General features: G+C 55.9%; 3 protein-coding genes across 8 annotated transcripts; all 3 read right to left on the reverse strand.

The window, feature by feature from the left end:
* Positions 1 to 833: 833 nt before the first annotated feature.
* HOXA7 (homeobox A7) lies at positions 834 to 2717 on the reverse strand. Its single transcript, XM_081244180.1, has 2 exons — positions 2260 to 2717; positions 834 to 1247 (listed from the first exon to the last, which is right to left on the reverse strand). Exons 1-2 carry the CDS (start codon positions 2636 to 2638, stop codon positions 919 to 921), a joined length of 708 nt encoding a protein of 235 aa, XP_081100306.1. The 5' UTR covers positions 2639 to 2717; the 3' UTR covers positions 834 to 918.
* A 5752-nt stretch (positions 2718 to 8469) lies between these two features.
* On the reverse strand, positions 8470 to 25893 carry HOXA9 (homeobox A9). Of its 3 annotated transcripts, none has more exons than XM_081244125.1 (3): positions 25818 to 25893; positions 10933 to 11022; positions 8470 to 9850 (listed from the first exon to the last, which is right to left on the reverse strand). In XM_081244125.1, exons 1-3 carry the CDS (start codon positions 25825 to 25827, stop codon positions 9612 to 9614), a joined length of 339 nt encoding a protein of 112 aa, XP_081100251.1. In that variant the 5' UTR covers positions 25828 to 25893; the 3' UTR covers positions 8470 to 9611. The 3 variants fall into 3 exon arrangements, with proteins under 3 accessions (XP_081100251.1, XP_081100250.1, XP_081100249.1); XM_081244124.1 differs by lacking the exon at positions 25818 to 25893 and adding an exon at positions 11196 to 11861; XM_081244123.1 differs by lacking the exon at positions 25818 to 25893 and having other exon boundaries at positions 10933 to 15548.
* On the reverse strand, positions 16712 to 25905 carry HOXA10 (homeobox A10). 4 transcript variants are annotated; one of them, XM_081244120.1, is made up of 3 exons: positions 21110 to 22236; positions 19432 to 20046; positions 17985 to 18264 (listed from the first exon to the last, which is right to left on the reverse strand). In XM_081244120.1, the coding sequence occupies exons 1-3, from the start codon at positions 21279 to 21281 to the stop codon at positions 17990 to 17992; spliced, it is 1062 nt and encodes a 353-aa protein (XP_081100246.1). In that variant the 5' UTR covers positions 21282 to 22236; the 3' UTR covers positions 17985 to 17989. The 4 variants fall into 4 exon arrangements, with proteins under 4 accessions (XP_081100247.1, XP_081100248.1, XP_081100246.1 ...); XM_081244121.1 differs by lacking the exon at positions 19432 to 20046 and having other exon boundaries at positions 16712 to 18264; positions 21110 to 23562; XM_081244122.1 differs by lacking the exons at positions 19432 to 20046; positions 21110 to 22236 and adding an exon at positions 25818 to 25905 and having other exon boundaries at positions 16809 to 18264.
* Between the last annotated feature and the right edge of the window lie 442 nt (positions 25906 to 26347).

Below are 26347 nucleotides of genomic sequence, written 5' to 3' on the forward strand. Positions count from 1 at the left end.
CTTACAAATGAGCTCCAAGACTATATAAATGACAAAAAAATCTTGTTCAAATATACAATATTTGCCATTGTAGGAAAAGTCAGGGTGTACATATTCAACATGTCTGGACAGCAGGACACAGGGGCCAGGGGAGGGGCAGGGAGGCTGGGAGCATCTCTGTGAACCCAGAGGCCTTCAGCTAGCTTGGGAATGCTCCCTTCCAGAAATAGGGGGTGATGGGCCTGAACATGGGTTGCCCAGGTCAAAGAAGGAGGGATTCTAGATTGCAGCACTCAGAATGCTTTGGAATAAATATATTATTTTTCCATTTAAATAGAAGCCAATGCCCTGGTCCCCGGACACCAGTGCCTTCTCAGCACAGCCTCAGAGACCCTAAAGACTGCTAGCCCGAAGCAGCAGCGGCCTGGCTGTGGAGGGGGGAGGGTTCAGCACTAGGTAGCAGGCGAGCCAGCCAGCACAAAATAGGTAGTTTGGGGCAAGTAGGTAGTACTGAGAGTCAGGTCCTTGCGGGTATGGGGGAGGTGTTGGGTGTCTGACAGTGTTGGGACATGTCTGGGCTTCCTGGGAGTGGAGGCCCTCTGGGGCTGGGCCCATAGGTAGTTTGGGGGTGCCTCTCCCCGAGGCCTGTGCTAGGTAGTATTTTAACCGTGCCAGAGCAAAGCTGGCGGGACTGGGATTGGGGGTGTCTGTTGGGGGGTGGTCCTCGAAGGCAGAGGGGATCCCCAAGGGGCCCCAGTCTAGGTGGCTGCTCAGTCCAAATAAGTTGGGAGCTGGAGCGGGTAATGGGGTAGATTGGGTGCAAGTTGGGGGCTGGGATGTTTTTTTTTTTAACATTTTCTTTATATTTTTGTAAATAAAATCAGTCTCTAAAGACGCTTTCCCGACTGTCTGGTGCAGCCAGGGCCCTGGCTCCAGCCCTCATTCCTCCTCCTCCTCCTCCTCGTCCTCCTCCTCGTCCTCCTCGTCCTCCTCGTCGTCGGCCTTGTCGGCGGTGGCGGCTGCAGCGGCGGCGGGCACGGCACCCTCGGTGGCGGCGGAAGCGGCCGGAGCCTCATCCTTATGCTCCTTCTTCCACTTCATGCGGCGGTTCTGGAACCAGATCTTGATCTGGCGCTCGGTGAGGCAGAGCGCGTGGGCGATCTCGATGCGGCGGCGCCGCGTCAGGTAGCGGTTGAAGTGGAACTCCTTCTCCAGCTCCAGCGTCTGGTAGCGCGTGTAGGTCTGGCGGCCCCGCTTTCGGTCCGGCCCTGCGAGCAGACATACACACACATGGACACACGGACAGACAAGCGACAGGGACACAAACAGGACAGTGCATTAGCCAGGCCGCCATCCCAGAGCCCGCACCTTCCTCCCGGCCCTGACCTAGGGTGGAGTCCCCCTCCGCCCCGCGACCCCAAACTGAGCTGGGGGAGGAGCGGGAGTGTTAGCTGAAGACCCCGACTGCGGTGCCAGACGCGCAGGCAGCTCTGTGAGGAGGGAAGGCGCAGAATCCCAACTTTACAACCGCCCTTTCCAGCCGGCTAGGCTTCCACAATGTCCTGCTTCCCCCTGACAAAAGGAAATTGTAAATATAGAGTGTGCGCAAGTGGGAGATGCTGCGCTTTTGCCATTCAAAGGCGAGCCGGGCCGCTTCCCCGCCTAGCTAGGCAAAAGGGAGACCTTCTCCAGCGGCCAGTACTCCAGGGGAGCCTTCCCTCCCCAGCAGCCCGCGCCCCCAACCCCGGACCTTCCTAGGGCACTCCGGCTCTCTGTCTCCACTCCCACACACCCATCCCCGCCTTTAAATGGCCCCTGGCACTGGGGCGTGTGAGGGGCCCTAAAGGGTTTGGCTCTCCCTGCTTTTGAGAAAAAAAAAAAAGCCTGGCTGAAAGGAAAAGGAGGAGGGAGGGAGAGAGAAGAAAGGGAGGGAGAAAGAGAGAGAGAAGAGAATAGCGAACAAACTTAGTGTTGAAATTCCAAGGCAAATGGAGTTAAATAAATTTACGAGGATCGAACCCATTAATTGGGCAATAAAAAGTTTTATGAGCCTCATTTACATACAATGCTATGAGCTCTCCACGCTATGGCGCCTTGGCTCTAATTAAAACCAGAAAGGCAGAGCCGCCAAGAGTCACGGGGCAGCCGGCTTGCAGCCGCCTTGTTCCGCGCTCCGCGCTCCCAGCCCCGTGCTCCGCGCTCCCAGCCCCACGCTCCCAGCCTTGTGCTCCCAGCTCCCAGCCCGCGCGCCCACCCGGCCCGCCTAGCGGCTGCGCCTACCTGAAGACCGCATCCAAGGATAGATGCGGAAATTGGCCTCGGCCGGGCCGTGCAGCGCGCCTTCGTCTGCCTTGTCGCAGGCGCCTTTGGCAAGGTCACTGCAGAGCCCCGGGATGTTTTGGTCGTAGGAGGCGCAGGGCAGGTTGCCGTAGGCGTCGGCACCCAGGCCGTAGCCGGACGCGAAGGGGCTCTGATAGAGGGGGCTGTTGACATTGTACAAGCCCGGTACGGTCGAAGGGAAGGCGCCAGCGCCCGCCCCGTAGCCGCTTCTCTGCGAGCTGGGCGCAAAGGAGCAAGAAGTCGGCTCGGCATTTTGGAATAGAGAAGCCCCCGCAGTATATTTGCTAAAAAGCGCGTTCACATAATACGAAGAACTCATAATTTTGACCTGTGATTTGTTGTCCGGCAGCTTTCAGTGTCGGTTTTACGAGGTAGCGTGATATATGATAACATTACACCCCCAGATTTACACCAAACCCCATTTTCTTTTGGACGGAGGTCGCCACAGCACGTGACCGCCCACATGATCGCCTCCGCCAATCTCAGCAGCCCTCACAGGTGGTCTCGCTTCGCGGGGCCCGCGGCAGCCTAGAATGGAAGGGGAAGAGGCTCAAATATGTGGCCAACGAATCTGCCCGCGCCCGGCCGGCCTGGCGCGTCCTGCTGGAAAAGGACTCTTGAGGCTCCGCGCGGGCGCTCAGCCCGCCGCCAACGTGGACCCCTGGCCTGCAGAGGTCGCGCGGAGCCGGCCGGGCGCAGTCCCCTCTTGCTTATTACCGAACGCTGGACCAAGCCTGCGGGTCCTCCCTGCCCCTCTTTCTGCCCATTGACGCAGCCCACGGAGGGTCTCTGCACTCCGAGTATCCGCCCGCCCCACGGTGGCCGGGTGGGCAAGTCTCGGCTCTGGGCAAGTCGACTCTGCCTGTGTCTCCTCTCTCCCAGGTCCAGTGGGCTGGAGGCCGACTTAGACTCTGATCCAGATGGGGCAGGCGCAGCGTTGCTTTCAGCTACAGGGAGAAAGCCACCGCAGACTGGAACCATGTGGTTGGAATAAAGTCAAGGTCTTTCAGCTTCCTTTCCTTAATCGGCAGCGCACTGTTTATCTGCCCTAAAGGAAACAGTGAAATATTTATCTATTAATGAGCCTCATTTGCCAGCAGATTTATTAACATGAGGTTCCCCCCCCTCCTCCTGGACACCTCTGGCCGGGCAGGCTCTGTGCGTTCGCTCCTGGGCACCTGGCTGGCCTCTGGAAGCCTAAGAAATGGCCGGACACTCTTTTGTCCTCCCTGCAAACCTTGGTTCCCCTCGCTCAAGGGAAACCAAGTCTCTTTCCCCCAGCTTGTTGGAAGCTCAGGCCAACACTTTCTAGGTGCCAGTGGTGCTGTAAGGTTTCTGGTAGCTCTCACTGGGGCCACCCCTGGGCCTCAACTAGCTCCTCATGGGCCTGGATGCCTGCGAGCAATACATGCTTTAGAGCCAATTTGGAAAAGAGAGTGGGCCCGGGCACCTGGGGACTGCAGCCCACTATAGATCTCCATTTCTTTTGGAGACCCCCAAAACAAATAGGGGAACCTTTCCCAAAAGGCCACCCAGCTCTGGCAGCTTCACCTTTCCAAGGACTGGCTTTACCTTTCCAAGACTGAAGCTCAAAGTAGTCACTCACTCCCACCCAGGGCCCCAACTCTCGGAGCTTACCTTCCCAAGCCTCCAACCTCTGCGCAGGGTCGGAGCAGCAGAATGCCCTGCTGCCCACCACTCCCTAGAGGGTGGTGGGGTGAACCCTTCCCCTAAACGCCTCATAAACTGCCCAGGCTTCGATGGAAGCCCAGCAGTCAGGTCAGTACGCATTTTACTGCTCAGCTCTATTGCACACCATAAACCCGACCTCACAATGGAATTGCCCCGGAAATTCTCTGAATTATAGAGTTTGATTCCTTGTATACAAAACGCTTCCCATCACTTTCAGAGGGTCCAGGCCGCCCCTGTTCACCGCACGCTCTCAGGGGGTCCCAGAAGCACAAAAGGTGTCAGAAGGGTTCATGCTTGGATGCAACGGAGGCCGAGCTCTGGCCTAGTGGACTGCCTGAGGCGTGGGTGGGGAGGCGGGGGCTGTCTGGGCAGGTGGGTGCCTGGTGGTTTCCCCTGGGGGCACAGGGGCCATAGTGTGGCAATATTCAGGGATGCCCTTTATGGAGGACCAGGATGATGGTGTGTCTCCGCTGGGGAATGGTGGGGTAAGACTGGAAGAGAAGAAAATACCAAATATTCCAAATAGCATTACTTTGTGGCAGGAAATAAAAGCCTAAGAAAGTTAAATGAAGACCAAACAAACAAGAAGAAGGCTAGGAGATCAAAGAGGCGGAATTAGACAGCTTTAGACCAATAAATTCTTCCTCGGGTGACACAGAGCAAGACGCAAAGAGAAAGAACGGGCCCCGCCGCCGCCGTCTGTCTAGACTCCGGTGGCTGGAGCAGCCGACAGCGATGGCGTTTAAAGTAGAACCTGCCCTCGTGGGGCGACCCGACAGACCGAGGGGGAGCGATTTCTGGGAGAGCAGGAAAGAACGCGTTCCCAGCCAAGAGGGCTGGGAGCCTGTACCATAGGCTCACCCCTGCCCGGGTTTTGTCCGGCGCAGGTCCAAGCCGTCCTGGCAGGTCGCGCTGAACCTTCTCCTGGGCCAAAGAGGATCCAGATACTGCCGGCAAGGCCTCGGCCTTTCTGGGCCCAAGTCAGCCAACTGGGCCGAGTCCCGCGGGTGCTGAAACCTCCCTTTCGTTTCTGAGCTTCTCTCTCCCCTCTTGCCTTCTGCAGCGGGGTATTAAAACGAAAAGGCCAGACAAAACCAGGCTTTCAATATGGCCTCTTGAATCGCGTGTTCTGGAGCCTCTGGTTTTCTAATTATTTGGCTGAACAGAGACACCTGCACTTGGTTATACGTGATAATATTCACAGAAATACTCGTTGACGCTCGACCTGGGGCAGGCACGAGAAGGCGAGTTTCTAAGCAGCCGAGCTGTCTTTATTAAAGACATTTTCTCAGCGCTCTCCTGGAGCTGGGGTCCTACCTACCAAGCAGAGTGTGTTTCCCCTGCTTCTCGTTATGAAACAGTCCTCAATATTTAAATCCAGCTAAGAAGGTTAACCCAGCTCTGGGTCAGCGAATGGAGCCTGTCGGGAGTCGGGCGGCTGGCGATTTGCTTCTGTAAACTTTTCCACCCGCACCCGTCTCGCGGGCTGCGCGTCTCTTCTCCACCGAGTGCGCAGTCTTCCGTCGCGGCGCGGGGGCGGATTCATCCCTGACAAGTGCAAAGGAGCTCCGCCTGGCTCGGGGTCCCGTCTGCGCGGCTCAGAGAGAATCGGTTCCCTGGCAGCCGAGCGGGGAGAGCCGCCTCCCAGCCACCGGCAGGCCAAGGGCAAGAGAGGCCCCGCATGGCAGTCCACGAAGCAGAGTTCCCGACCGGCCTGCACTTACCTGGAGCCTCCGTGATCGGTGGTGAGAAGCGGTCGCCACCGATCTGCTCCTCCGCCATTTATTTGTAGTTACATAAATCGAGCTTTGTATCTGCGGCTTGGATACACGGCCACGGGCGGCTCTTGGGGAAGCTATAAAAACCCCTTTCATCAGAGGCTGTGAAATTTTATGTATTATATAAGGAAATATAATGAAGGCGTGTGTCTGTAATACCAACGTGTGTATATAAACAGAGAAGGGCGGAGAGAGAGAGAGATAGGAGAGGTGGCAGCCAAAAACCCAGTCCCCGGTTTTACAGCGTGTACAGCGCGGAGATGCAGGTTGTAAACATTTGGTGGGCTTGGCGGAGATTATTACAACCCAAATAAATGCACCGCGTGGTGTGTTCACAGGGCTCGGGAGTGCTTCGAAGTGTTCCCTGTTTGCTTTTGCGTTTTCCCTCTGAAACCATTCTGCACCGGGTTGGGGGGGGGCTGATCCTCGCACCCGCGCTCCGTACCGCCTCCTGGAAGGCTCGGAGGCGTGTTCCCCCGCCCAGGGTCGCGAATAGACTGGGCCTGGATTGGGGTTCCCTCCCCACCAGAGTAACCTCAGTGCTTCCACTGCTCAGGAAATTCGGCGGCGAGAGAAAGCAAGGGAGGCTTTCACCACGTGAGCTCCTATCCTGGAGCTGGGATGTTAATATAATTATTTTAAATACCACATTTATTTTAGAATAACTAAAGCAGTTCCTGGTCTGTCCCCCGGGATTTCCCATACTGCCATACCCACACCAGACAATTACCAAGAATGCCTCTACGCCCAATTTTCAGCTGCCTAATTTTATTGTCACGTTTTTAAGGCGGCCTAGTCCCGGGATCCTGGCTCGCCTGCGGGTGCTGCCTCTCCCGACCCTGTACTGGGGCGCAGACTTCGGGGCTCTCTCTCGGGCCGCCGTAGGACCCTTGGCCACCGTGTATGCCCTCTGCACACCCTCTGGGGGGTCACCAGGTCCACGGGCTGTAGGCCTTAGTCCTTGTGTCTGTCCTCCGGTCAGTCGCGTTCTCCGAGCGTCGTCGTGATGCCCCGAGGCCTGTCCTGGGCTGGGAACGGTGACCCTAAATCGGTCCCCGCGCCTGGATCTACTGCCCCATAGCAGCCGGACAGCTGCAGCCCCGCAGCGCTAGGCCCCCGGGATGGGGGAGAAGGGGGCGGGAGCGGTGCAGGTCAGGCGAGCCCCCGCCGCTTGCCTTTTTGTTTCCCAGCGAGGCTTCTGTCCAGGCGTGAGCAGCACCGAAAATATACGACCACCGTTCGCTCAAATCTGGGTCTCCCATTCCAGAAAAGCTTGCATCAAGTCGACATCTTAGGAACTTCCCAGAGTCAAGGCGGCGGGAGATGGCGGCGCGGGCGCCTTTTGCGTGGAGCCATACTGCCATCTGCTGGCCTCACCTTGACACTGCAGCCCAGCAGCCCGGCCTGAACTTCGTCAGCAGCCGCCGCGGGTCGGGCGTCCCACTCCAAAAGCTGGGCAAGGGCCTATCCCCGGGGGGTCTGCACGGAGCCCGGAACCTACGCTGCCGAGAGGGCAGTGCCCATAAAAGTGAGCTGTTTCCGCAGCCGCTTTATCGGCGGCAGACAGAGCAAACAAATGAAAGGGCTTTGGTGGAAAATCTTAATTGGGGCTGGACAGTTGTAAACTCATTAAGGGCCGAATTCCAGACAGTTCGCAGACTCGGCCTTTATGGCACACCCTTACTGCCCATTCTTTGAAGTTCCTTCTGTCTGCAACAACAGAGGGCGTCCCAACCTGGCGGCAGGGTGGGGTTGGGAGAGAGGGGACGCGCCATCCCCCGGCGCCCAGGCTCCCCTTTTCCGAGCCCAAACACAGATAACTTCGCAGAAATCGCGGTGGGTCGGGGGGGGATGGCGAGAAAAGAAAAAGGGGGAGATGAGGCTGAACCCTCCTCCACATCTAGAAGGCGCTCAGGCCTCCGAAGTTGTGGCCGTTCCCCCCGCAGCCCTTTACACCCCATAAACGGTAACAGCCCTCATTTTCTTTTATGGCTCTTGGGGCTGGTCAGTTGCTTGGGCTCTGCCTCTGTCAGGACTTGTGCTTGGGAGGGGTGCGCGGGGCGGGGCCCCGAAGGGGCCCCCGGCAGGCCTGGCAGGGCGCGGGGGCGCAGGCCTTCAGTCCCCTGAGAGCCCCCGACTGTCCGTGCCCGCGGCCACGTTGGGGCGGCCGGGCTCCAGTTTCCCTCCTGGCAGATTCTTTAGGAGCCAGGTCCTCAGCTCTCGGTCCTGCTGCCGACCCCCTCCCAGCTCCCACCCCCCTCCCCCCGCCAGGGAAGAAGGCCCCCCGGAGTCGCCCTGGATCCGGTTTGGGAAACTCTTGGGGCTCCAAGATGAAAGCGTGGCCGGCCGTTCCCAGCCACTGGCCACCCGTACGCGACACCCCAGCCCGACTTCTCTGAGGCCCCCCCGCAGTCCCGCAAATGGACACAAAGCCGAGAGCAGGGCTTCGCTGACCCTTGTCATCCAGCGTTCCTCCGCTGCCTGCATCGCCAGACAGCCGGCCTGGTAGGCAGAGCTGAGGCCCGTCCGAGCCTGGCTGCTGCAGGTTTTGGCTCCCGAAGGCCCGCTAGAGACTAAACTGAGGTTATGTCCTCCTCCATTTCAGCCCGTCCCCCACCCCAGACTCTACCCAGGCTCCCCTGTCCCGGAGAAGAAGGTGCAAAGAGCTGACCCGCAAAAATTAGAAAAGAATCAATATTTTATTTGGCAAAAAGTTAAATATTTCAACACAATTTGGTCAGTAGGCCTTGAGGTAACTATTGCAAAATATACAGTGTACGTTCAGCCTGATGGAAACCCCAGATTCATCAAGGATACAAATCTACAGTAGTCCAATGGCGGTTTCATAGTGTATAATTTATTATCAATAAAATTAACTCCATTACAATAAGCATTCATTTTCCCCCAATTAAAATTAAACGTAAACCATAGGTAGTAACCTTCTGCACATACGTATAGCTCCAAGTTTCCTCACTGTTTGGTGCAAAAACAATATTCAAACTGGTTTGATTACTTTTTCTTTAATATGTGGATTATATATATACAATGGACAAGACAGGTCTATAGAGCATGTAGAGACTAAAATGTCCGCATTTCCAAAATGGAGAAAACCATGAATCTATGCGTCCAGGAGAAACCTTTCTTTTCTTTTTTAAAAAATTTTATTTCACTGGGAAATCCTTACAGCTAGTTTACAGTCAAAGGTTAACAGCCTAGTTATACAGAAGACATATTCCACTACAGAGCTATACCCCTATGCAACTGCTTTCTCCCCTCATAAACAACCTGAGTTCAAATCGAATTCTAGCTTTCACAATCACAACGGGTGCATCACCCATCACAGAAGTTTGAGTCACAAAACATAATTACCACAATAAAACACAGTGTTCAAGTATCTGGGCAGATCGCTCTGCTGCACAAAGAGCAAATTAAATTAACTACACAGACTAAACACTATACAGCCCGCCGTCAACACTTGTGCATTATAAAAAGGTAGTTTTTTTTGTTTGTTTATTTGTTTTAAGTCAGGAACAGGTAGATTTTTAAAATATATATACAAGCTAGCACATACAGCCATCAGCGCTAATGCCCCCCCTTTTTTTTCTGTCTTATAGAAAATGGAAAGCTTACAATACCTCCTCCATCAAAGCGGCAGGCCAAGGAACCAGCCTAAGCAGGGTTTGCCAGGGGGAGATGAGGCCTGGAGTTTAGAGCCGCTTTCTGCAGGGTGATGGAGGCCAGGGTGGGGTGGGGGTAGGAGAAGGGGACGGGCAGTTCTCTCTCTCTAGCTCGCTCTCTTTTCAAATTAACTTGAGTCACACATCACTCGTCTTTTGCTCGGTCCTTGTTGATTTTCTTCATTTTCATCCTGCGGTTCTGGAACCAGATCTTGACCTGCCTCTCGGTGAGGTTGAGCAGTCGGGCCACCTCGTACCTGCGGTCCCTGGTGAGGTACATGTTGAACAGAAATTCTTTCTCCAGTTCCAGCGTTTGGTGTTTTGTATAGGGGCAGCGCTTCTTCCGCGTGGAGCGAGCGTGGAGCCAGTTGGCAGCCGGGTTACCTGCGTGGGAGCGAGAGATAGGAGGGATTTAGGAGGAGAAGAAGCACACCCACCCCTCTCCGCTGGGGGCTAGGAAAACTCCTGGTGTCTTCAGCCAAAGTTCAGGACGCTGCTGAATTGGTTAGGGAAGGCAGGCGAGCCTCCAACACAATGGAACCCTGGCCCAGAGACGCAGGGACGATCACTTACAATTGCACGCCGTAAAACCTCGGCTCCCTCCACCCCTCTGAGGCCCTCCTTTCTCTTCCTCTGTCCTCCGGTCCCCTCCTCTCCTTCCTCCCGCTCTCCGCACATTGTGTAAGAAGTGAAATTTGAAAACAGATCTTTCTCGCCACACAGGGGGAAACCACTCTGCCCTGTATTCCTTAGCGAGATTAATATTCTATTCTCCCTCTCACTGACTCTCTATCTTCCCTTCCCACCTTTCCTTCTACTACTCTCCCCATTCCTTATTTTGACCTCCCTGAAAGGCCGTGGGAGCTGGGCAGGCCGGCACGGCGCCCCTAGGCACCCCAAGACCGTTGATCACTTCTCGGGTTTATTTGAATAATCTAGCATGGGGACCCTCGTGTCCCGGTCGCCTGCAGCCACATCTTGGGCAGGATTTACACCGCCACTGGCTAGAGCAAGAAGTGGAGAGAATCAGCAGTCTTCCCCAGCGTCCCGGGTCAGGCTGCCCCGGCTGGCTGCAGTTGCTGCCGCCGCTCCCAGATAATCTAGCCGCACAAAAGACTTTCTCTGCAGCGGTGCTTTCGAAGAATCTCCCAAAGTATCTCTGCCTTGGTCCCGCGGGCAGCCAAAGAAAGGGGCGGTGGGTCTTGGCTCGTACCGCAGCGCCTGCCCCGCCCCCTCTCTCGGCAGCAGCCGCCTCCCCTCCCCCGGAGCCCGGCGCGCCCGCTTGTCACGCTTCCAGGACTTGGGGCCCCATCCGAGGCCTCCCAAACAGCAACTTCTGACTCCCGGCCTTTGCTCAGGAGGCTCCCAGCGCAGGTGAAGGCTGGTTCCGGAGAAAGCTGGCGGGCCGGCAGATCCGGGTGGCCGGCGTGGAGGCGGTGGCTGGTCTGGAGGGAGGAGACACTTACTGGGATCGATGGGGGGCTTGTCTCCGCCGCTCTCATTCTCAGGATTGTTTTCGGAGAAGGCGCCTTCGCTGGGCTGTTTTTCTCTATCAACTGGAGGAGAACCACAAGCATAGTCAGTCAGGGACAAAGTGTGAGTGTCAAGCGTGGGACAGTCACCCCTTCTGGCCGACAGCGGTTCAGGTTTAATGCCGTAAGGCCGGCTGGAGGGCAAGCCCGCGAAGGACAGCGCGCCGGGCGTGGGCTCCAGCCAGGAGCGCATGTACCTGCCGTCCGGCGCCGCCGCCGCCACGGGCGCCTGGGGGTGCACGTAGGGGTGGTGGTGATGGTGGTGATACACTGCCGCGGGCACCGCATTGGCGCCCGCCGCGTGCACCGGGTTCCACGAGGCGCCAAACACCGCCGCCTTGGACTGGAAGCTGCACGGGCTGAAATCGGGGTGCTCCGCCAGCGCCGCGGCCTGCCGGGGGGGCTGGCCCAGGGCTCCCGGCGCGTAGCGGCCCGCGCCCAGCTCATCCGCGGCATCGGCGCCCAGCAGGAATGAGTCCACGTAGTAGTTGCCTAGGGCCCCGGTGGTGGCCATCGCCGTGCCCCGCGCCCGGCCGGCCTGGCCCGACCCGCGGAAATTATGAAACTGCAGATTTCATGTAACAACTTGGTAGCACCAGGGGGAAGTACAGTCACCTAATAAGTTGCCGGCGCCCGCGCCCCCATTGGCCGCGCGCGTCACGTGCCCGCCCGGCAGAACAATAACGCGTAAATCACTCCGCACGCTATTAATGGCCCAGTGTTTTGCAGTCATAATTTTTATAGCAAAAGCCATATGTTTTTATGCAAAGGGATCGCAGCGCTCCACGATCGGGTTTGTTTTAATTGTGGCCAACGAAGATTAAAAGATCAAGTCTGGCCTTGCCGCTGAACTCCCTTCCCCTCCCACCGCCACCACCAGACACACACTTCTTAAGCGGACTATTTTATATCACAATTAATCACGCCATCAGCAAGGCGCGGGTCCCGCGTGCGAGTGCGGCCGGCGGAGCCCCTCACATAAAATTAGACAATAATTGAAGCCATAAAAAGGCAGCCAAATCGCATTCTCGTTCTACTGTATTCAAATCTGTATTTATGATATTTCATAAGGAGTTATTGTTTCAGAAGCCACACAGGCTGGTGGAAAGTTGGGAACGACCAACAGATCCGTTTGACTCGTCGTGGCTCCCGGCTGTAAAAATTTACGAGGACTTGGAAAGGTTAAATTAGACTGTTGTGTTTGGTTGGCGAGCTCCCTGTAAATAATTCTTGTGGTCCCAGGAGATGCGAGTTTACCCGGGGCCGGTCAAGAAAAGTCAAATTCAACGCAGTATCCGTCCCAAACTGAGCCACCACCGCCCCTGTCGGAGGGCGCTGGTCAGGGACGGGCCGCCGAGAGGGCAGCACCTATTGTGGGCCCCCGGAATCTGCCCGACTGGAGCGCAGGGCGCCCGGACAGCTACCAAATTCGCCGCTGAGCCTCCAGCGAGGGCCCGACCGAGGAGCGGCCAGAAAGGGAGTGGCCAGCCGTCCCTGAGACGATGGGCTTGAGGACCTGGTTGTGACGGCGCACTCGGCCCCAACTCCGCGCACACGCGAGCCCAGCGCGCCCTGCTCGTGGTCAGCCCGGAATCACTATCCCCCACCCCCCGGCGGACGCAGCAGGCGGCCCAGCCCCGTGCTCCAACCTCGAAGGCCCTAACGCTGAGCTCTGCAGGCCTCGTCGCATTCCCTGAATCTGAGCTGCGAAAAAACACAAGGCAGTATCAATGAAAGGCGAGCCCGCTAGCAAAAAGGCAGACCCGCCTAAGAGATCCCGCGGCTCCAGTAGCTGGGAGGCCCGCACCGGAGCGGTTGGCCTCCGGGCCCCCGTATGAGTCCTTCAGGGCTCCTTCCTTCCTGGCTCCCATCCCGGGCCCACCTCGGTTACCCACCCGACCCGAGGCTCGGCAGAGGGCCGAGCGAGGGGCCGCAGCTCAAGTCCAGGGCTAGAAATTAAAACGGGGAGGGGCACAGGGCATTGACTTTTAATCCCATTCCTTAGTTTGGCCAAATTGAGGATGGTATTTCTCACCCCTTAGAGTCGTTCAGAGGTAAATTAAAAGGCCTCGGCCTGGATGTTAATTGAAAAACAAAAACAAAAAGCTACTCCAAACCCGAACAGAAAGAGGCGACTCCTAAAATCGGGGTAATTAAATTCACGTGTGAACACTGCTTGCAAGAGTGTGTTTCTCATTAGTCCACTTCCCTGGCGGCGAGGGCGGGCGGGCGGCATCGGTCGCTTCCATCTTCTTTTTTGCCTTCATCCTCCCCAACTGTTCCAGTAATCCCCCAAACCCTGACACACCCCTATCCCAGGCGGGGACCCTCAAATGCCAGGCTCTCCCCGAGAATGAGGCTGCGAAGCCGCGCAGAGACCAACCGGGTGCCCCTTCCTCGGCCCGCGCCGGAAGAGGGAAGTGGCAAACACAATGAACTCCGACGTGGCCGGTCCTGGCCGCCTCGGCCCCCTCCTCCCTAATATTTTCCTTTCCCTGTAAATTCCTCCGCCTTATCCGCACCCTCACCGCAGCCCAGGGTGTCCCAAATATCGACCTCTTAGATTTTCATTAAGAAAAATTAACCCTGGAGGAAACCTTCACTCCTAATTGTAATTGTCTGCCAACGGGCTGGATACGCCTGCTTGCCGTTTCCATTTTTTTTTTTTTTTTTTTGTAGCCAGAGAAGACACCAGTGATTATTAGTATTTTTTTTAAATGAAAAGGCTGGGTTTCTTTAAGTAGCCTTAGCGCCCCAAATAGGATGCTTACTAAATAATTAGCAGGCTTTGAGAATTAAGCAGTCTTTACTGATGCCTAGAAAGGAGAGAAATCACAAAACTAAATGTTATCCCTATTTAGCCCACAGGTTTGGGGAGAGAATATGCAGGCTTTTGTGTCTGCCTTTATTTTGGAAGTGTAAAGGATTGTGTGTGCATACAGAAACAATAAATGGGTGTGATTACAAACTGCCTCTTCTAGCCTGAGAGTTCAAAAACCTTGGCCTCCAAAACAAATCCAATACTCAGGTCCTGAAAATGGCAGGGAGGAATTGAGGTGAATGCCCGTTGCCGGCCTTTCAGATAACAGGAGGGCAGGCTGAGCAGTGAAAATAGTTCCTGGGCTGCTGGAGCTGGGAAGGGAAGCGCTGCTCCGTGGGCTTTAGCCTGAAGGCCCGCATGTGAGTTGGGGGATATGGAGGGGTAGAAGTTGTTTTCAGTTCCCTGTAGCGAGAATGGTCCCTCTGGCTTCAAACCATGGCCTACAACTGGGAACACGGACTCAAGTTTGTATTCCAATGGTTCTGGAATTTAGGATTCCTTTCCCCTATTATTTGAAACAGACTGGCACTGGAAGGGTTCCCTTCTCTAGCATCTGTCCCCACAAGGATGCCATATCTAACATACTCTGAACCTGACAGAAGCTACTGGCAAGCAAGCAGCCAATCTTTGCCCTAGCGGGGCTCCCTTATCGCGGTTAAAGCCGGAGCCTGGACTCGCAGGCCGGGAAAGCCGAGGAAGCTTCCCGTCAGAGTTCCCTGCGTGACGCTCCACCGAGCCTGGCTAGGCCTCAGCCCAGGTCTCAGCCTCAGCTCCCCAGTGAAGTTGGCGACAGGCCTCCTTGCCCTCTGAGTGGGCACACAGAAACGCCGCGAATGCCCCTAATCAGATCTCCTAGGCTGCCGCGGAGTAGAAACGCCAGGCCGCCGCCATCCGGTCGTGATCGTAACCGAGGCCTTGTCTGCGCCGTGGCATACGAGGCCCAGATCCACAGCCCTCGACCGCCGCGCCCCTCGAGCCCTTCCTCTGCAGATTCCGACCTCTACTTGAACGCGCATAGAAAAATAAGACACCCCCCTCTCCACCGCTCTCCCCAGGCAAGCCCTGGATCTCTCCCGGTTCCCTCCCAAAGGAATAGTTGGGGAGGAGAGGAGGTGGAGATAGAAAACTGGACATAGACCGAGGGTGAAAGAAAAACAAAGAAAAGAAAAGAAAAAAGGGAAGGAGTAAAGAAGGGAGAGAAAAAAGAGGAAGGAAGGAGGGAAGGAAAGAAGGAAGAGTCAAAGGCAGCTCTTGGGAGTAGAGGGCGGTTTACAGAGAGAAGGGTAAGTGACAAATCCAGGATCCCAGCTCCTGTTAGCCCTGTCCCTCATAATTTAGACTGAGTCTCCACTGGCAAAGGGATCTTTCCTGACCTCGTACCCTGGATTGGGGCTGGAGGTGTCCCAGCCTTGCAGGAATATGGCAGAGTCCCTAGCCAGGCGCAGGCCTGGAGCGGGGGAGGCCCAGGATGGAAGCGTGCGCCCCTGACCTTGAATGGCCCGAGGCCCAGAATTCCTACCACGCCCCTGGCGTCCGCGAAGGAGCAGCTAACCTGACCGTACCTGCTCCGGGCCAGGTGGGGGCGGGGGGTGGTGCGCTGAGGCCAGCAGCCTGGCAGAGCGCTGAGGAGGCAGCGTCGAGGCTCCTGCGCGGGATAAGCCGAGGTTGCCACCGCAGGCCTGGCACGACCAGGGCCCGGATGCCCCGCCCGGCCTGGCCCCCGCGCGCACAGGTACCTGAGACGATTTCAACTGAAGTAATGAAGGCAGTGTCGTGCTGTCGAGAGAAAGGTGGATCCCAACAACAGGAAACTACCTAAATCACCGACCAGTTCTGGTGCTGCCCGCGCGGAGCTGCCTCGCCCGCCGCCGCCGTTACTGCCGCCACCGCCGCCAAAGGAGAACCCTGTGATCGCGCCCGGCCCCTCGCCAACCTGCGCCCGCCGCTGTCACTGTGTGATCCGGGCTGCCGCTAAGGTATCACGGAGGGAGAAGCCACCGGCCCCGGTAAGGTAAACCTGGGAGAAGAAGGGAAGGAAGGTAAAGGAGAGAGAGGAAAATGGAAGGAGGGGAGAAAGCGAGAAGAGAGGAGGGAACGAGCAGTGTGCGGGCTAGTTTCCCAAATCTTGCAGCTCAGCGATCCGGCGAGGCGCCGAGCGGCGGCAGCCCCGGGCGATTCGAAAGCGCAAAGGACAGCAAGGAGTCCGGCTCCCTGTCTGGCCTCGGCCTCCCGCGCTCGCTCCCTGCCACTCGCTCTCCCCCTCTCTCCCTCCCCGCCAGCCAGCCAGCCAGCCGGGGCGCGCGCTCCTGCGCCCCCTCCCCCCTGCTGTCGCTCCCCCCCCCCCACCTCCCGCGAGCAGGAAACGCGTGGCCCCGCCGAGGGCGACCAGGTCGGGGAGGCCTGCTGGGGGAGGGAAGACCCATGCAGCCCCGCCGCGATCTACCTAACCGCTGCTCTGCGGACGCTAGTGACGCGCTGTGGGCCCAGCCTGCTCCCCGGAGTCCTAGGCTGGGGGTCATTTAGGACCTGGAGACCCACGGAATAAGCAGCCTCTGCGAACCTCCGGGGGGCTCCCGAAAGAAATCCTGTTTGGCTTCCTCTGTCTATGCAGCTCCCCTCTCAACTGAAACCACTGGTCCAAGACAGCCACAATCCAGATATACTAGCAAGTCATAAAACTGAACAAAAGCCGACAAACCTTACGGCACCAGGGCTATAGGGCCCAGACAAATTACGACCGTCTAGGTAATATTTAAATAGATGCCTAAAGTAATTGCAGGGGGCGCGGGCTAGTCCTCCTGTTGTAAAAGTGGTGGATGGGATAAAGTGGAAGGTGAAGATAAGAAGTCAAAAAAAAAAAGAGGTAAAATTAAAAAGCTTCATTCCACAGCTTTTATTCTTCTATAAGAACATAAACATCGTCTTTTTCCACGCACAGCAGCATTACAATATTAATTTATTCTGATTTAAGATTAGAAGTAAATAGAGCTAGAACTAACATTTATAATAACGATAGAATGCATTTGCATAAAACAAGATTGGCAATTTTTCATAATAATAGACATTTATACAGATTTGTATTTTATAGTTTTTTCTTTTTCTGCACCTACAGGTTTGACCCTTTTATGCATGTAACTTCACAGTATAAAGGAAACCCAACAGTGTCTCCCTTCACTAGTCTATTCCGCTTGCCCCAGCCCTCCTTGGCTTCCGTGAATTTTAGAAAGAAAAAAAAAGAAAAGAAAAGAAGAAAGGGGAAAACGAGGAAAAAAACCTCCACAAGATAGGGAGAATTATGGTGTGCTTGTTGTGTGTTACCAGTGGTAACAATTATTTAATGACAAAAAAATCCACTAAATCTGCAGGTATAAACAAAACAACATATGATTATTTATCTACAGCCAGAAGGGCATGGAAATTCAGAGTGATTGAAGTAATTTAGTCCCACAATGCGAGACCTTACACAAACTGGAAGAGAAGTTTCCTTCTCCTGGTCATTCTTTTCTTCTTTTAAAGCTGGGATACCTTACAGAGGAAGGAAAAATTAATCTTTCTGACTTTCTCAGTTTTGCCAATCGGCCAAAGTCAAGCCCTTTTGCCAACCTGCGTGTCCATGCCTGCAAGCCCTTCTCTTTGCCAAGGAAGAAAGGAAGAAAGAAAAAAGAAACCCAGGGGCCTGTATCCCCTGATTAAACACAGCCCAGCACTCCAGGCAGGCAAGCCCGGTGGCGGCTCCTTGCACCATTGACCTCAGGCCAGACACCTCAGCTGCCTACAATGCGACCTCCGCCTTCTGGCTAGGTTTGCCGGCCCTGCAGGAAACCAGCTCCACCAGGAGGACAGAGGCCATTTCAAGCAGTGGAACCCCGAGACAGCAAACCATCCCTGTCACCGCTTTACATTTAGGACAATATCTCTCTATATAGAATTTTAGCGCTATATGGCTTTTTCCCCCAGAAAACAACAAATAAACCAGCACCAAGCAAACAGAAAAAGAAACAAAAAGTCAAAACAAACCAGCCCTGCACAGATGTAACGGCCAGCGAGATGGTGAGTGTGGGAGGGAGGAATGGGGCTCCGGCACAGGTGCGAGTTCCTGGGCAGAGCCGAAGACAGAGGGAGCAGAACGGCTCTCTGGAAGCGAAAAGAGCCGCATTGCCTGGAGCTTCATCAGGAAAAATTAAAGTTGGCTGTGAGCTCCCGGATCCGGTTTTCTCGGTTCATTTTCTTCAGTTTCATCCTGCGGTTCTGAAACCAGATTTTAACTTGTCTGTCCGTGAGGTGGACGCTGCGGCTGATCTCTAGGCGCCGCTCTCGAGTAAGGTACATGTTGAACAGAAACTCCTTTTCCAGCTCCAGCGTCTGGTGCTTGGTGTAGGGGCAGCGTTTCTTCCGGCCGCTCTTTGCAGTGAGCCAGTTGGCTGCGTTTTCGCCTTTGGAATTGCCTGGCATTTAAGAGAATAAAGAGGGGAAGGTTAAATCGAGGCCACGCGGGCTGCACGCAGGGGTGAATTCGGATCGTGCCTACCGTAAGAGGGATGCCCTGAGTCACACGAAGAGAGTTATGCCCCCCTTTAGCTTGCCCAGGGAGAGCAATTCCTCCAAAAGTCATGTGCAAAACCGAGTGGGCCTCCAATCTACACCTACTCTCCCAATTTACATTTTCCTCCGCTTTTTTCCAAACACCTGTTTTAGCACAAAACTGCCAGGCGCTAGCAGAAGGAACGGCCTGGGAGGGCAGGCTGTATATCTTGAACTTAACGCCTTTCTGTGCTTCTCGCCCCGAGACAGACTAGCATTTCCTGCAGCCCCCAGGCTGGGGGCGCAGAGTGGTTACTTGGAAGGGGGGGGCGGGCCACGTGGCTGTGTCTCACTCCAGTTCCCTGGTTGCCCAAGGCCTGATGAGGAGAGGAAGAAGGACATAGATGGGACATGGGGAAGGCACGAAAAACTGATTGGGGTCAAGGGCCCTGCCTCACGTCTCTCCAGGAGCCAGGGACGTGCAATCTGGGCGATTTCGAGTTCCAGGGGAAGCGAAATGGCCCCTTTCTGACTCTCAGATCAGGGTCCAGGCATCCGGGCTGCATATGCCTTTTCTTCTCCCCGCAACGAGGATTGCCGTCCCTCCAGCAACTTTGAAAAAAGCAAGGGGGATCGTAAACTCGAACTTCGCCGGTTAATGGGCTTATTTATTGGTGCTGGCGGCTGCTTATTTTGGATGCCTTACAAACATCCGCGCTATCTGCATGCGAGACACTTTCCCTCCCTCCTCCTCCCCCCCGCGTGGGCCGCGCCTGGCAGGCTGGGCCCAGACCACCGCTTAGGGTGCTCCGGGGCTCGGAGAAGGGCACGCACAAGAGGGGAGCTGCTTGCCGGTGTCCTCGCCCCCAGCCGGAGGATGTCTTGGTGTGGGGCGCTAAGCCTGACATGAATTTTTACTGCGTCCCCACGCCCAAATATTAAAAAGCAAGTTCACAAGGTCAGCCTGCCTGCAGTTCGGGCCAAGGCCGACCGGCTGCCGTGCGGACTCCTGGCTCTCTGCTCCTTCCCTTCTCTGGGTCTGCCTGTCTGCCTGCCCGCCTCACTGCGGCCCTTCAGCGCGTCCTGCTTACCCAGGGAGTCCTTCTCGGGCGAGGCTTTGCTGCTCTCGGAAGGGGCGGGGGAGAGCTCCTCCGCAGCCGAAGACGACGCGTGCGCCTCCTCGTCGCCCTGCGAGCCCCCGCCGCCGCCACCGCAGGCCAGCGTGGGGGCCGGCGGCGAATCGAGGGCTCGCTCCTTCCGGGCTGCATCCGCAGAACCGGAGGCGAGCGCGGGTGGCGGGTCGAAGCCGCGCCCCGGGGGCTGAGCAGGGAACGGGCCGGCGCCGAGCTGCTGAGCGCCGCCGCCGCTGCCGTAGCCCTTAGCGGTGCCATAGGCCTGAGAGAGGCGGAAGTAGCCAGGCACTGGCACCCCGCTGGAGGTGCCCAGGGCGCAGCCGTCAGGCGGCGGGCCCCGCGGGAAGGGGCCCATCTCGGCAGCGGCGGACGAGCCTTTGGGGCATTTGTCAGCCGAGTCGTAGAGGCAGTAGGAGCTCTCCTCTTTGATGTTCTGCGCGAAAGAGCACGAGGTGGCCTGCGGCGGGGGCTGGGGTGGTTGCGGCGGGGGCGGCGGCTGCTGCTGGGGCTGCGGCGGCGGCGGCCCTTCGGGTGGCTCCATCCGGCATGACCGGGGCGCTTCCAGCCACAGATCTATAGGCGCGGGCGCGTAGCCGTGAGCCCCGGGACCCAGGCCCCCGCTGCCACCACCGCCGCCCGGCGACGCCGCCTCATTGCGCTTGCCTCCCAGAGCCGGGAAGAGCCCGCAGCTCTGCAGCCCGTAGGGCAGGTCAGCGGCCGATGGCAGGTAGACCCCGCCGTGGGCATAGTAGCCGCCGCCGCCGCCCCCCGCGCCGCTGCTACCACCGCCAGCCTCGCTTCTGCCGGAGCTGATGAGCGAGTCGACCAAAAAAGAGTTCGCGGCGGGGCTCTCCGAGCATGACATTGTTGTGGGATAATTTGGCGGAGGAAGCAGATAGCCCTTTCTGGCTGACATTTCTTGTGCAAAACATGCTGAATACGATTAGCAATCCCCCCGCACCGCGGCGAGCGCCCGCAGCCAATCCTGAGCCAGAGTTTCCGCGCGACCACTCCCAGTTTGGTTTCGTAGGCGCGGGGCCGCTCTCCGAGGGCGCCCTCCGAGCCCGCGATTGATATAAATATGTAATCTGTATTGATGGGCCGCGAGATGCACACCCAATACCTCAGCCCAAAGGCCAGGAGCTGCGGGGGCAACCCCAGCGTGGCTGGCGGGGGCCCTGGCCCCTGGGCTCGCTCCGCCCATGCCCAGACGCGCGCCCTCCTTTGGGGCCTGTTTGAAGGGCCCCTGGGCCCCGCGCAGTTAACAAGTGGGGTGTTTACGGTGCGCACCCCGGCCCGCCTTGGGTGCTCCCCATTTTAATTTCGGAATCAGCCACCAGACCTCGGTGCACTCTAGACACTAAGGGGGGCCGTCAGGGCCTCAAGCTGTTCCCATTCAGCCCTGGACCTGGAGCTGTCTCCCCAAGGTGGTGGACCTATTCCTAAGGTCACCAGGATCCTCAGAGTGTCCGAAATCCAGAGCAGACTGGAAGCCGGCAGTTGCCGCTTCTTTCTTGCATCCCTCACAGAACTCTCCCCAAAATGCAACGCACTGGCCTCTCAACGCCGTAGGCGCTCCGCCTCTCCTCCGCCCGTGGGTTGATCCAGTTAGGATGTTTACCTGTGGCGTGCTCACCTGGCTTGCCGTCTCTGCAGCTCCTGTCGGTGAACCTTGGTGGGCTGCCACGAGTGGGGGGGTCGAGGCGACTGACCACTTTGGCTGAGAGACTTCCCCACCCTTTTACTCCAAGGCCAGAGCGAGGTCCAGCCACCCCGCAGCACATGGCCCCGGCAGCCTCCAAGCTCATACGCCTTTGGGGGGAAGTGAAAGAAACATTGATCTTCAGGGTTTTTGGCTTACCAGGAGGCGAAGACCTGGAGGGGGAAACTTGGAGGGGGGTTGGCAAACGGACACCTCTGCCACACAATTCTCCTGGAAATCTCCCTTTAGCCTTGGCATTCGCACGCTGCCGGAGGCTACGACAAGAACGAGTGTCACCACACTCCTGCCTCTCGGTCCCCTCCCCTCTTCCTCCCTCCCCTCCAAACCCACGGCTGGGGCATCCCTCACTCCCGCAGTGTGCGCATTTTAACGAGGCCCGCGGTGAGGAAATCCGTTCTCTGTGAGGCCTGGCTGGGCTCGTGGCCCAGTTATAGGCGCGTTCGGAGGCCAGGCCCTTTGCTCAACAGACACCGGGGCCTCCTTCTTCCCTGGCCGTAGGGACCGCGCTCTTAGTCAACTGGAAACGGCAGGCCCAGGGCGCTAGCCCCCAAGTGTGGGCCTCATACATGTCTCAGGAAATGCGACCTTTTCCGGCCGGATCCAGGGAGCCCAGGAGGTCGCTGCCTTGCCCCTGGCCTACGGGCTAGAGCTCTCCAGGATGCCCCAGGCCTGCCCACTCCGCCAGCTCTGGTCCCTGCAGAGCGCTTGACTGGAGCTGCTGAACGCCGGGATCCCGCTACGGCCGGCGGCGGGGAAAGACCCTTGCCTTCCGGGTGATTTGCCAGGCACTTGGCCTTGTTCCTCCCAATATGGACTCAGTCGGAGGAGGAAGCCGAGCCTGAGAGGACCCAGAGAGAGCGTATGGGAGAGCTGGCGGCAGAGCCCTGGTGCTGGCTTCTGAGATGCACGTAAGCAGTTGCGGTCTCTGCCGGCAGCGGCTGCTCGGCGCGCAGCACCCGGAGGCCGTGCCACCGCTTGCGCTGCGCTCCAGCCAGTTACACCTCTGCGCCCCGCGGTGACCGGCTCTGCGGACTGGACGTCTGGGGTGGAGAAGAGAGGGATAGAGAGAGCAAGAGAGGAACAGAAGGAAAGAAGAACAGAGGGAGAGAAAAGAGAGGGAGAAAAGGGGAGAGAGAGCATGAGAGAGTCAGCTCTCTCCAATCCGACAGGGTCCTGAGGCTGCAGTAGCGGCGCAGCCGAATCAAGTGAGGGGTCTGTGCCAAGCGATCAGGATCTGTCCTTCACTCTCCATATCGCTCAAACGCCCAAGGCCAAGGCAGATTTCAATCGGACTAGGCCCACGAGGTCAACGAACTTGAGTACCAAAAGCTTCAGACCACGCAGCCCAGGATCCTTTCCCAGATGGACTTGGTCCTTACCCACCTTCTAAGGACAGTGAAACTGACTGGAACTCTTGCGCTCAGCAGCGCTACTGGGAAATGCCACAAAGCTGAGAACTGCCTGAGAAGGGGGTTTTGCCCCTCAGCACTGTCCATACCTCTCAGGAAATCTCTGCCCAGTGGGAAGTAGGTTCCAAGTACAGGAGAGGGTCCCTTGAGGAGAATGAGCCCCAGCAGGCCAGTGAGCCAGGACTTGGTGCCTTTTCAGACAAAATGCAGAAAGCAACTTCCCAGCCCACAGGTTAGGAAGGACCAGTGGCCACAGGAGAGAATGCTTGAGATGGTGGAGGCTAAAAAATAAAGTGAAAGACAACGCTCTAAAGGATCTAACCCTGTCTTTCTTAACCTTTTTGGTAGTTAAGGCCCCCTTTGGTAAATGTAAGGCCACGTTCTGACTCTTATCCTGTGAAAAATGCACATCTGTGCATTCCCACAATTGGACCCATTATTTTTAGGGAGTTCACAGACCCCTCAAAGCCTTTTTCTTGGGGTCTCCAGAATGTTCCAGGACTCTCCGGGAAATCAGCAGCCCTGCCAGTTTGACTAGTAAGACAAGCTGGGTACCCGGCTGTAGGCCGCTCAGGCCCAATCTAGTTAGAGCTCTGTAGGGTGGCCAAATGGGCTTCTAGGCTGAAGGGGATCCAAGAGCATGCACGCTCCAACCAAGGTTACAAATATCAGTTTGGTACCGCATCTGCTATGAGAAAGCCACCTCAGCTGTGGAGTAGAGGTGGAAGGCCCGCTGAGGGCTCAGACACCATGGCATTGGCACTTGGGTCTTCATGGACCTTTGGGGAAAGCTAGATGTTTCTCTCCAGTGTCTTTTCCCCCCTCTAATAAACCAAACGGGATGTTGAGTTTGTGCCGTTTCTTGCTTGGAAAAAAAAAAAAAAGAATATGTAAGCCTATGTGGGATCCCCTCTCTGGCCCAGACTGCCACTCCACCTCCACTGCTGAGCCGAGAGTATGTGGAGAGCCCGCAGATGCGCCTGGGAAGCAGACTGGCCTGCCCGGCTGGCTGGTTCGAACAAGAAGATATCTACACAGCAGAAGCTCAAGTAAAATGCCTGCTGCCTTCTCAGTCAGTCTCAGAGCTCCCAGCATCCCTGACCGCCCCCAAGCCTCCACATGCCCCAGACTGTAACACCGAGGTGTTAGCTTCCTCAATAAGATATTCCATTTATCGATCATCTCAGCTTTCCGGGGGTTCCCCAAACCCAAGAGATTAAGAAAAACAATTCAATTGCAGCATGGGTTGGCTTCTGGACACTCTCTCTCCCTCTCGCCCATTTACCTTCTTTTTTTCTTTCACCCTCTTTCCCAGCTGCCGAATTTCTCTCTTGTTGGTCAGGATGCCTTTGACCTAAAACTCTCTGGCGTCTACTTGCTTCAACCAGGCCTGTGCAGCTGCCAGGGCCCACATTTTATTTAGGAGTAAATATTGCTCATTTCTACCTGGTTAATTACATGCCCCTTCAGCTATGGAGCCGAAGTAAATGCCAGGCTGGTGAAATAAGCCCTTTGGCAAGGATTACCATGGAGTTCACCAGATAGCGGATTGCTTCTCCTGAGTAGGCCCTTGCAAACCACGAGAAATAATAAACTGTTATTACCAAAAAATATTCTTATAAAAAATACCAGGTACTGAGATTGAGATAGCCAGTAAACAATTTGTATCTGGAGGTCACTCTTGATGCTTTCTGGGCTCAGAATTATCTGATCAGCTGTGGAGTTGAGATGCAGCCCCAGAGAGGAAAAATAAATGCTACTTCCACAAATCCAGCTTTAACAAAAATTGTGGACTTTTTTGATTCACGCATTTACTGCATATTTAAAATTTTGGAGGGTGAGCAGTAAACTTCTTCTCCTGTTCATCTTTAAGAATGTCAACCTTTTCAGGGATACAGTATTTGATGTGTCTGCTTAGAATCAATCAGGTGCAATGTGTCCCTAAATTTTTTTCTATATCCAACCACTGAACTGGCCCTTCTCTCCTGATGGGGGGAGTGTTGGGGCCTTTTCATTCACCCCTCACATACACCCCTCAATTGCAATATCCTTAGTTTCGTCCATCATAAACTGCCTCTGGCCTTGAAACTAGAGGCAGCTTTGGGATTTTAGGGAAGGCTCAGGCTGCAGAGAGCAACGTGTGGGCGCCCACTCCTTGCTTTATTCTGGCAGAGTTTGGGAGACCCTGCTCAACAAAGACTAGTGACTGTGATCGGCAAACTTATACATGCACACACAGGCGACACCTACTTTCTCTGAGATTCCCCCCCCCCACGCACCCATGCACAGTATATTTGGGAAAAGAAGAAAACTATTTTGAGAAACGAATGAAAACATACTGGAATAAAAAATTTAATACTAGGAAAAAAAGAAATTTGAAGCTGGCCTCTGAAATGTAAGTGATATGATTATTTTAAACTTGTTTTATGACAACTCTGATGGAGAAATTGTTTGATCAGAGTTTATCCCCAGTGCCAGCCTTGGAAAATGTATAGGTATTTACCAATACATTTTTCACGCATTTGCAAAATGTACAAAAGATCTCATTTTTGCATCTAAGAAATTGCTGCAAAACTCCAGCCAGGTTTATAGCGGTACATTCCAAATAAGCAACACAGACTTCCCTGGCAGCCTGAAAAATACAATGCTACTTTTCTGAACTGGCCTTTTTTGGAACAAATGTTACCCCCAATCTGCTGGGCAAACCTAGAGATCGCACAAAGTAGGAAATCAGCTACCTCCCTGACTTCTGCCCCAGCGAATAAGCCTTCCCCAGCGGCTACGGTCGCTGACCACCTCATTGTTCCGAGTAGAAACTTTCAGTTTTCCCCAGTCCCGCCATCTCCCCCCACCCTTTTTTTTTTTTTTTTTTTTTTTACACCACCGCAATCCCGTATCCCAGCACAGCTGGGACCCTTTTGCTTGGATGCTCCCCATCCCAGGTTCATCGCATTCTGAATATTTCTACAAAATCTAAAGATCGCCTTAGGGGAAATGCTGGCGCATAGCGTTGAAATCGCCAGTTTTTCCACTGAGGCCTCCCCCTGCTTTCCAACCTTAGGGGGCGACGAGAGGAGGGGGGGTCGAGTGGGCTGAGCGCCTATAGCGTCACCCCCCAGCTCACAAACCCAGCCACTTTCCGAACCCTGCTCAGACACCGGCCCCACTCCCGCCCCAGCCAGATTGAAATTGCTAAACTTGTGGCCTCTTACCTTGACACATTTCCGAAATCACTGCCAAGGGAAAGCTGGCTTCTCCGCGCCGCGACGCCTGCGAGGCCTAGAGAAGGCGCGTTGCTTTAAATTACAACACCAACCACTTCTTGAAGGTGAGCCCCCCTTTTTTTGATACGAAGGAGAGCGGGACAAGTGAAATAATGTAACGTGCCGCTCTTAGTATCAGAAGCGAACAAAGGCCAAGAAATGCGCTGGGGTTCCCGGCTCCCCGGCGGCTTTGACATTGATCGGAAGTGCGCCATCTCGTGGCGGCTGAGCGCCTAGGCCGGGCCCGAACTCCAGCCCGGAGCCGGGAAAGGAGAGCAGGCTCAAGGCAGAGACAGAGGGAGAGAGTGCGCCCAGCCCGCTGCTAAAGAGATCTCATTTTTACATCTAAGAAATTGCTGCAAAATCCCAGCCGGGTTTATAGCGGCGCATTCCAAATATGCAAATTGGCCGGGCCCGGACGGGTTTACGACCGCATTGTCACAGCCATCGGAGGATGGGCTTTTATAGGGCTCAGAAAT

Source organism: Mesoplodon bidens (assembly GCF_964165515.1).
Source record: "Mesoplodon bidens genome assembly, chromosome: 9".
In the NCBI taxonomy this organism is placed as follows: domain Eukaryota; kingdom Metazoa; phylum Chordata; class Mammalia; order Artiodactyla; family Ziphiidae; genus Mesoplodon; species Mesoplodon bidens.